This window comes from Salmo salar, chromosome ssa16, assembly GCF_905237065.1.
Source record: "Salmo salar chromosome ssa16, Ssal_v3.1, whole genome shotgun sequence".
Lineage (NCBI taxonomy): Eukaryota > Metazoa > Chordata > Actinopteri > Salmoniformes > Salmonidae > Salmo > Salmo salar.
Genome location: NC_059457.1, coordinates 27,718,946 through 27,729,627, shown reverse-complemented (window position 1 = coordinate 27,729,627; position 10,682 = coordinate 27,718,946). Strand labels below are relative to the sequence as shown.

Genomic DNA, 10,682 nt, shown 5'->3' with positions numbered 1-10,682 from the left:
AGGCCAACCACTCTTTTTCTTTTGCTCAGTAGCAGTAGTATGGTTTTTACTTTCAATAACTGGATTGTTTGACAAAATTTGTTTTAGTAGTTTTTTCAGACTCACAAAAGTTTTTTGAACCAATTATTTTTAACCTTTGCACTTGTTTTGTCTCAAGATACGTGAATGGTGTTTTCTATTCCATTTTGGGTTTTTATCAGCACCATTAGACCAACAGCATGTGCTCATACTTAACCTAATCAGGCTTAACCCAGGTGTTCTCATTTAGGCTTAGGCAACTTATCTTACTCCAGGACTCCGTAGTCTCTGACTAACTAAGCCAAATTTAAGCCACGTTCATGAAAGCTACTTACATGGCCTAGTTTAACTAGTACACATTAAGACCTACTCCTGGCTTAATCTAAACCCTGTATGTGATACCGGCCCTCTGAGAAGTAGCATTATTTACTATTTTACACGTGCTACTAGTCTTTGTTGACACCGCAAACTCGCTGCCTCCAGCTGTCAAAACAACAGGCCTTTGTCGTGTTAGAACAGAAAAAGCAAACATTTTGCGGACTTTCACATTGAGTAACTACTCTGTTTTGCACTGTGGGCTCTCCAAATTGATTTCCCAGTCGCGTTCCAAAAATTCAGCCGCACAAAAGTATGTAGAGAGCTATGCAAACGAACCTCTGTCACATCCGTTGCGTAGATTGTGTAGATCTATGGTGCTTTCAAGACAACTGGGAACTTGGAAAAACACTTGATCAAATCTTGACGTCAGTGATCTTCAGGTCGGCTCTTGTGTGAAGAGGACTTCAAGCAGATTGGAAGATATGGCGCTGCCATTCAAGTTAACAGACTTTGTTCAGCAGATAAAGGTACAGGTATTTAGAGTTTTTGGCATTCAGATTTTTTAAATCCTGAACTGGTTAAGTTTAATGTCATAACATTCAGCTAATTGGTGCATGCAACTCAACCTCAACATGCTCATTTTATCATTTGTCTGTATCTCTGTCCATCACCTCTTTCTTGGTGTGACAGGATGAGGTTGGGGCTCCAGGGCTGGTGGTCTGTGTGTCTGTGGCTGGTGTGAAGGTTGGTGCAATGCAGCACTTTTAGGTTCACTGTAGAAGACGTGAATACTTCTCATATGTTCACAAATTAATACAATTCATAATTCTGCTGTTTCAGACATGCTCCTAACTAACTGATGTCCATGTTGAAGGACTTGGCTATGCTGACTTGGAAAATTGTGTGCCTTGTGTCCCAGAAATGGTGCTGAGGATCGCCAGCATCAGTAAGCCCCAAACTACAGCAGCAGCTGGAGGCGAAGCTGTACCTAGATGCCCCTGTCCAGAAATAAGTCCCTGAGTTCCCCCGAAAACAGGTTAAGGGGGATGTAAGTTGAGTTCTTTAAGTTACATTAAAGATACATTCTATCAAATGGGCATGACCATCTCACCTTGAACTCTCTTTCCCCACTGTCAATATTTGAATTATCAAAGTGCTGTGTCTTTCTTGAGGGTCTTTATTTTTCTTTGATATCTAGGTGACTATAACCCCACGGCTGATTCTCTCGCCTAAGTGGCATACGGCACTAGAAGGATGCTAATAAGTGAGGGAGGCCATGGAGAAGGCCAAACAACTTTTGAAACTGCCTGGTAAAGAAGAAAATGACTAATCTTATTACAAAGAGAAACCGAGGACAGCAGCACCATGTGCAAGGAAACCAAACAGGGCCAGATGAAAAAATAATTTGAGTAAGAGGAATACTACCTGAAAGACAGCTTTGACAGTGTCATTCAAGCCTTGGCTCTTTTCCAGGACGATCCTCTCATTTTCAAACCTGGTAGGTACCATGTAAGAGTTGTGGCTGTCAATCAAATCGATAAATTGAATCCTATGTGCATTTAAATGAATTGACATGAAAGTAAACTTTAGCAGACGACACCATTCTACACCACTAAACGCAGACGACACCATTCTGTATACTTCTGGCCCTTCTTTGGACACTGTTAACTAACCTCCAGACGAGCTTCAATGCCATACATCTCTCCTTCCGTGACCTCCAACTGCTCTTAAATGCAAGTAAAACTAAATGCATGCACTTCAACCGATCGCTGCCTGCACCTGCTCGCCCGTCAAGCATCACTACTCTGGACGGTTCTGACTTAGAATATGTGGACAACTACAAGTACCTAGGTGTCTGGTTAGACTGTAAACTCTCCTTCCAGACTCACATTAAGCGTCTCCAATACGGCCTCCCGGGTGGCGCAGTGGTCTAAGTCACTGCATTGCAGTGCAAGCTGTGCCACCAGAGATTCTGGGTTTGTCGCAGCCGGCCGCGACCGGGAGACCCATGGGGCGGCGCACAATTGGCCCAGCGTCGGTAGGGGGGGTTTGGCCAGCAGAGATATCCTTGTCTCATCGCGCAGTGCACGCGCAGTGCACGCTGACCAGGTCGCCAGGTGTACGGTGTTTCCTCTGACACATTGGTGCGGCTGGCTTCCGGATTGGATGTGCATTGTGTCAAGAAGCAGTGCGGCTTGGTTGGGTTATGTTTCGGAGGACGCATGGCTCTCAACCTTCGCCTTTCCCGAGTCCGTACAGGAGTTGCAGCGATGAGACAAGACTGTAAAAGACCCTGAAATTGGGGAGAAAAAAGGGCTAAAATAAAAAGCATCTCCAATACAAAATTAAATCTAGAATCGGCTTCCTATTTCGCAACAAAGCATCCTTCACTCATGCTGCCAAACATACCCTCGTAAAACTCACTATCCTACCGATCCTTGACTTCGGCGACGTCTTTTACAAAATAGCCTCCAACACTCTACTCAGCAAATTGGATGCATCCAATCACAGTGCCATCCGTTTTGTCACCAAAGCCCCATACACTACCCACCACTGAGACCTATATGCTCTCGTTGGCTGGCCCTCGCTTCATATTCGTCGCCAAACCCACTGGCTCCAGGTCATCTATAAGTCTTTGCTAGGTAAAGCCCCACCTTATCCCTGCTCACTGGTCACCATAGCAGCACCCACCCGTAACACGCGCTCCAGCAGGTATATTTCACTGGTCACCTCCAAAGCCAATTCCCCCTTTGGCCGCCTTTCCTTCCAGTTCTCTGCTGCCAATGACTGGAACGAATTGCAAAAATCTCCAAAGCTGGAGACTCTCCCCCTCTAACTTCAAGCACCAGCTGTCAGAGCTGCTCACAGATCACTGCACCTGTACATAGCCCATCTGTAAATAACCCATCCAACTACCTCATCCCCATACTGTTATTATAATTTTTTTCTCCTTTGAACCCCAGTGTCTCTACTTGCACATTCGTCTTCTGCACATCTGTCAATCTAGTGTTTAATTGCTAAATTGTAAATATGTCGCCACTGTGGCCTATTTATTGCCTTAGCGCACTTATCTTACCTCATTTGCACACACTGTATATAGACTTTTCTATTGCGTTATTTACTGTATGTCTGTTTATTCCATGTGTAAATCTGTTTGTCGCTTTGCTTTATCTTGGCCAGGTTGCAGTTGTAAATCAGAACTTGTTCTCAACTGGCCTACCTGCTTAAAGAAAGGTGAAGTAAAAAAAAAAGTGTTTTGTCATCTGCAGGCACCACTTTCTTGTACTCAACCCACGCCTTCACCCTCCTAAGTGCCGTAGTGGAGAGAGCTGCAGGCCAGCATTTGTTGGATCACATAATGAAGATGTTCCGGGAACTGGGCATGCTCAACACTGTGCCAGATGAGAATAACCCCACAATCTAGACTCAGCAAAAAAAGAAACGTCCCTTTTTCAGGACCCTGTCATTCAAAGATAATTTGTAAAAATCCAAATAACTTCACAAATCTTCATTGTAAAGGGTTTAAACACTGTTTCCCATGCTTGTTCAATTAACCATGAATAATTAATGAACATGCACCTGTGGAACGGTTGTTAAGACACTAACAGCTTACAGACGGTAGGCAATCAAGGTCACAGTTATGAAAACTTAGTACACTAAAGAGGCCTTTCTACTGACTGGAAAAACACCAAGAAAGCTGCCCAGTGTCCCTGCTCATCTGCGTGAACGTGCCTTAGGCATGCTGCAAGGAGGCATGAGGACTGCAGATGTGGCCAGGGCAATAAATTGCAATGTCCGTACTGTGAGACGCCTAAGACAGCGCTACAGGGAGACAGGACGGACAGCTGATCGTCCTCGCATTGGCAGACCACGTGTAACGACACCTGCACAGGATCGGGTACAGCCGAACATCACACCTGCGGGACAGGTACAGGATGGCAACAACAACAACTGCCCGAGTTACACCAGGAATGCACAATCCCTCCATCAGTGCTCAGACTGTCCGCAATAGCCTGAGAGAGGCTGGACTGAGGGCTGGTAGGCCTGTTGGAAGGCAGGTTCTCACCAGACATCACCAGCAACAACATCCCTTATGGGTACAAACCCACCGTCGCTGGACCAGACAGGACTGGCAAAAAGTGCTCTTCACAAGTCACGGTTTTGTCTCACCAGTGTTGGTCGGATTCACGTTTATGGTCGAAGGAATGAGCGTTAAACCGAGGCCTGTACTCTAGAGCAGGATCAATGTGGAGGGTCCGTCATGGTCTGGGGCGGTGTGTCACAGCATCATCGGACTGAGCTTGTTGTCATTGCAGGCAATCTCAATGCTGTGTGTTACAGGGAAGACATCCTCCTCCCTCATGTGGTACCCTTCCTGCAGGCTCATCCTGACATGACCCTCCAGCATGACAATGCCACCACGCACAGAACAAGCAGTATGGCTGATTTCCTGCAAGACAGGCATGTCAGTGTTCTGCCATGGCCAGCGAGGAGCCCAGATCTCAATCCAATTGAGCACGTCTGGGACCTGTTGGATCGGAGGGTGAGGTCTAGGGCCATTCCCCCCCAGAAATGTCTGGGAACTTGCAGGTGCCTTGGTGGAAGAGGGGTATCATCTCACAGCAAGAACTGGCAAATCTGGTGCAGTCCACGAGGAGGAGATGCACTGCAGTACTTAATGCAGCTGGTGGCCACACCAGATACTGACTTACTTTTGATTTTGACCCCCCCCCCCGCGCTTTGTTCAGGGACACATTATTCCATTTCTCTTAGTCACATGTCTGTGGAACTTGTTCAGTTTATGTCTCAGTTGTTGAATCTTGTTATGATCATAAAAATATAAACACATGTTAAGTTTGCTGAAAATAAATGCAGTTGACAGTGAGAGGACTTTTTTTTTTTGCTGAGTTTTTAACTGCTCAAGGTAATCCATCTCCACAGCATTTTGCATTCAGTAGTAACTTGGTGTAAGATCAGCTTGGCTTTTGCACTTTCTGTTTCAGGTTTCATCATTGCAATAAGAAAGGACGCATAGTAAACTGCCCTTATGTGGATATCTCCTATAAGTGGGCAGGAGGTGGCTTTCTCTCCACTGTGGGAGATCTGCTCCTGTTTGGGAATGCTCTGCTCTACAACTACAAAGTGGCCTACCTGACGGGTGGCGCAGACCTCCTGCCTGGCTTCCTCAAACCAGAGACAGCCCAGGCTCTGTGGGCATGGTGGACAAGACAGGTCTCCTGGGATAAGGATGGCTGTATGCGCAGGGCTGGCTGGTGGTGGAGAAGGATACTGCGATGTTTCCGATGGATGAATGATTGATCATCAGAATTCATTTGTATATTTGAAACTGCTTTTATACATCTGCCTTTTATTTCGTATTTATTATAAAATAGAATCTTCAACTTTGGTGTGGATTGAATTATAAGTCATTCATTTGGTTGTAGTAATTTGGTTGTAAATCTTGATTGAAAATCCCCTTGGTGCAATTGAGACTACTCACCACTAGGTGGCAGCAGTGTACTGCTTTTCTATTAATAGGAACCAGTGATTTCTGAAGTCACACGGTGAAGGGTATTTTCTAATTAGGTTGGACTTTTGCCCAATCCCCTCCCTCTCTTATCGGTTTCTGGGTCACAGAGAAGTAGTCGAAGAGTCTTTCAATTCGTTAGTAGGTAAACGGAAGACAGTCCACCCCTCCTCGATAGCTTCCTTTCGGCAAGGAAGCAAAAGTGTAGCCTACCTCAGAAGTTTTGATATCTGCCACACCTCCAGCTGTGTGAAAGCATGCACATGTTTAAAAATTATATGCTACTTATCCTTTTATCTATAATTGTCTTGCACAACAAACTTAATTTGTATTCATCACTTTACATACTTATTTTGGGATCCACCCCTGGCATTTGCCTGATGACACTTGAGTGGAGAAGGAGCTTCTAGGCTTGTTTGACATTGAAGATGACAGCATGGTGACTGCCAACTGACTGATCTACAAATCACCTTGCATCATTAATAACCACTCATTATTTGTAAATCAGTCTCAATTTACCCAGGATGCTTAACTGTTTTGATACTCTCGAACACGGCCTATCATTTCATAGAAGCTCATTTTCGTCCATGTTCACGCTCCTGCCGCCGCTCCTCGATTAACTTTGAACTTCTTTAAAAGGAGGTGAGAGAGGATGAATGAGAGAGGAAGCGGGAGTTAAGCTAATTTAATTGAGAAAAGGCCAATATCTCAGTTACATACTCCTCTCGCCTCATCTCCTCAAACCCATTGGAGGAGAAGGTCAGATGGGCAGGACTTATGAATTTACTCATCCAATGGGTTTTGAGAAGAAGATGAGAGAGGACGTGAGGAAAATGCAATTGAGATCTTCCCACAGTCTTTTCAATAGTGATACCTCAATTGTTTAATCTACTTTCTCTACTTCAGCAAATCAATTGTAGGTCATGCTGGGTGGAAAGAGCAGTTTGCATTAGGTCTGTGCAAGTTGTTGGGGTCCTATCATGGATCGAAATGGAATTGAACCCAACCCCGGTTTCCCTCATTACTACCTGTCAATTTAAAGCTATATGAAACACCTCAGGGGCACAGTGGTAAATGGGGGTGGTCTTCTTGGGCCATGAATACATGAACATGACTCCTAGTAGTTCATATGAGATGAGGGACCCTTAGCACCATCTGTTGGTTGAGGTCTAACGTACATCTGAAATGGAACTGGTGACATTTATGGAGATTATATTATCTGAATTATCTATGATCCAGACTCATTGATGAACCTCCCATGAATGCCAGTACCCCACTGTAAACCATTGTATTTATAGCGGAAATTTCAATCCTTACTTATAAATCAATTACATTACTTCAATAGTCTTGATTGACATTGATTACTGAAGAAAAGACAATGCCTTGTTTCCTCATACATGATTTATTATTGTGATATCGCAAATGATGTACACTTTCTGGTGTGTCTTTGTTGTATACATTCATTAAATAATACAAGCAAGTTGCTTACTGTAATTAATGCTCACTTCATGTTTGACCTGAAATGAAAGTTTTACAAATATATGCATTATTCTACATTAAAACAAACTGTTCTAATTATCACCCCACTGTGCTCTAATCTACGGTATACCAGGCTCAGAGAAAGCTCACATTCACAATTGAACTTCGACACACTATCAAAGCAAACATTGTATTCCTTTGAATGAAGGCATCAGGTATCACTCTTCCATTTTTAAGCATGCATTCTGTGTCAGAGGAAAATAGCCACTGGCATGAAATGCATTGTAACAGGTTAGAATCAGTCCTACACCCAGTCACACAGACTGGAGAAAAGGTGGGTGGCTGTGTGTCTACAGCAGCTTCAGCTTTTGATGACCACTCAAACAGGCTTGAGGTTTGATGCTTGATGCAAAATGTTTGTGGGTGGAGGTTTCCTCTGTCCTCCTGGTCCTTCGTAGCCGCATCTCTAGTGGCATCCAGACCCCAAACCATATCACGCCACCGTCCATGAAATCTTTTATTTGAAATCTTTTGTTATCCAAATAATATGCAACATGCCTCATTCTCTTGGCTCTACTCTCCAATACTGTTGTTCACTGTTTTTCTGCTGGTTCTTTGGTTTGGCCTTCCATACCCTAACAATAAGACAAATACAAGTAATGTCTCAGACCTACAGTAGAAGAAACTGTATCACACCTGAAAGCACTATTCCTGCATACATGTCTATTCATGAATCAAACTAAATGAATGTGTTTCTTACTTGCAGGTGTAGTAGATGACTACTGTGAACACGAATAGAATAAGAAGGACCATGGTGACCACAGCAGCGATCAGTCCTGTCTCACCTGCATCGTGTGCAGTGATCAACAGCTGGTACAGCTCACACCGACTGCCTTTGTAGTTCTCACTGCAGCTGAGGGAGAAGGAACAGCGTTATTCTCTAGCAAGCCGTCACCAGCTGAGAAACAAGAGCCATGGTAGGTCTACCTGGACTGAGCTAAAGTAAAACAAAAGCTAAAACACCATGCAGAAGTTCCCAGAACTTCCTTAGCTCATTGCCAAGCATCACTTTACACCTGCTTATGGCCGACAAACTATTAGCGACATTAGAGAATAGTGATGGGGGGGAAATGTGGAGAGCATGAGAGTAACTTACACACAAGTAAGAGTGTCTATAAAAGGAATTTTTAAGCATGTTCCTCCATTCATACAGTAGGACGTCTCTAACTCATTACATGGGTCATCATGGTCTACAAAAAAGACAGAATAGATCCATTTCAGAAACAGACACATAGAGCACATACAAATACATCATGTGGAATTTCTCAACATTCCTTCTCAAATGATTTTGCCAAACTATTTTACCTGCCATCATTTGATTTTTTTCTATCCTGAAGAATGTGACAGTTGTTTTTGATCCCCACCTAAGAACGATGTACAATGTACAAAAGTAACAGCTCATTATGAATCTACATAGACAACAAGATAGGAAATAACCAGAAAACAGGCAAGATTCATGTTTTGTAATCTTTCTACACTAAAACAAGGCATAACAGAAGTAAGCTGGTTGTGTGTCCTTAATCATATGAAGGTCTTATCACCTTTGCATGAAAATAATGAAGAGGTTTGTTATTATCTTACCAATAGTATTGTTATGATCCTCTTCTTACCACCTCATGAAATCCCAGTTTGTGTTAGGGTTAGTGCAGGTTTCTAAGATGAGTCACAGAGGCAGACTGCTGAAAATAACTCTGACAACTGCTTTTTCTTGGACCTTTAAAGGCACTAATGTGGGCGTGTTCCTTTGAGCCAAGAAATGTTGTGATAGCTGTTTGTCCACATTGTAAATGGAATGCTAAATGTTAGGATTATCTCTATTGATTCTGACTCATTTTGGTAGAATGCCTGATATAGTGAAATGGGGTCGTTTTCAATGAGTGCCTCAGAATACAATATTCCCACCATAGAGTAGGTAAACAAAGGCTTTTATGAGCCACTAGTGGAAATGATAGATCATTTTACAACATTGACCTTTCAATAAGAGAATGTGCATTGGTTGTTTACTTTCATACAGACAATAGGTGTCTGCAGACACTGTAATGTAATGATACAGGAAGGCATTAGTTTGTCAAAGCCAAGTAATTATGATTGCATCAGAAAATCCATCCACAGGTGGGAAAGGGGATACCTAGTCAGTTGCACAACTGAATGCATTCAACCAAAATGTGTCTTTCGAATTTAACCCAAACCCTCTGAATCAGAGAGATGTGGGGGCTGCCTTAGTCGACATCATCGGCACCAAGGGAGCATTTGTTGTTGGGGGTGAACTGCTTGCTCAAGTGCAGAACGGCAGATTTTTCCACCTTGCAGACTTGGGGATTCGAACCAGCGACGTTTCAGCTACCTGTTGTCTGTGTGATTGCAACATGGCTTTACATAGACAACCTATGGGTTTCGTGAGAGACAATGGAATGACTGTTAGGCTGAGAGGGAATTGGAGCAAACAGTGCAAGTATGACTGGAATCGTGGCAACTTTGCTTTGCTCTGGGCGTCTTAATGACATTCCTCCTGCCTCAACACTTCCGGCATGCTTGTAAACATTGTTCTGTGGACTTTTTCAAAACCATTAGCATGTTAACTGATCAGTTTTTATTATACCTAGCAAACGTTCCCAGAATTTTAGCTAAGATTCCCATTAAGTTCTAGTTTCTATCTAATATTAGGATGATAATTTTTTTAATATGTATTTCTTTTTAACCCTTTTTCTCCCCAATTTCGTGAAATCCAATTGCGATCCAATTATGATCTTGTCTCATCACTGCAACACCCCCAACAGGCTTGGGAGAGGCGAAGGTCGAGTCATGCATCCTCCAAAACATGACCGGCCAAACTGCGCTTCTTAACACCCGCCCGCTTAACCTGGAAGCCAGCTGCACCAATGTGTCAGAGGAAACACCATTCAACTGACAATCAAAGTCAGCCTGCAGGTGCCCGGCCTGCCACAAGAAGTTGCTAAAGTGCGATGAGCCAAGTACAGCCCCCCCAGCCAAACCCTCCCCTAACCCGGACTATGCTGGGACAATTGTGCGCCGCCCCATGGGACTCCCGGTCACGCCCAGTTGTGACACAGCCTGGGATCGAACCCGGGTCTGTAGTGACGCCTCAAGCGCTGCAGAGCTGTGCCTTAGACCGGTGCCACTCGAGAGGCCTCAGAGAATGTTTTTGATAAAAATATATTTGGAATGTTCTCCTAATATTCACTAAAATGTTGTGCACAACATCTGTAACAACCACCACATAACATTCCCCAAAAGTTTGTATGTTTGTATAAAACACTTG

At 43.7% G+C, this 10,682-nt stretch overlaps 1 protein-coding gene and 1 pseudogene across 1 annotated transcript; one reads left to right on the top strand and one right to left on the bottom strand.

Moving 5' to 3' along the window:
• Positions 1 to 771: 771 nt before the first annotated feature.
• Positions 772 to 5,651, top strand: LOC106573519 (serine beta-lactamase-like protein LACTB, mitochondrial; annotated as a pseudogene).
• A 1,598-nt stretch (positions 5,652 to 7,249) lies between these two features.
• LOC106573528 (pro-neuregulin-4, membrane-bound isoform) lies at positions 7,250 to 9,105 on the bottom strand. Its single transcript, XM_014148654.2, has 5 exons — positions 8,984 to 9,105; positions 8,708 to 8,766; positions 8,499 to 8,592; positions 8,103 to 8,255; positions 7,250 to 7,977 (listed from the first exon to the last, which is right to left on the bottom strand). The coding sequence occupies exons 2-5, from the start codon at positions 8,715 to 8,717 to the stop codon at positions 7,902 to 7,904; spliced, it is 333 nt and encodes a 110-aa protein (XP_014004129.1). The 5' UTR covers positions 8,718 to 8,766; positions 8,984 to 9,105; the 3' UTR covers positions 7,250 to 7,901.
• Between the last annotated feature and the right edge of the window lie 1,577 nt (positions 9,106 to 10,682).

Excerpts from the sequence above, each read along its gene's own strand:
- LOC106573528 (XM_014148654.2), bottom strand. Across the intron at positions 8,256-8,498 it reads ATAGACACTCTTACTTGTGT|CTGCAGTGAGAACTACAAAG; the intron begins GTAAGTTACTCT and ends CTTCTCCCTCAG. Across the intron at positions 7,978-8,102 it reads GTCATCTACTACACCTGCAA|GGTATGGAAGGCCAAACCAA; the intron begins GTAAGAAACACA and ends TCTTATTGTTAG.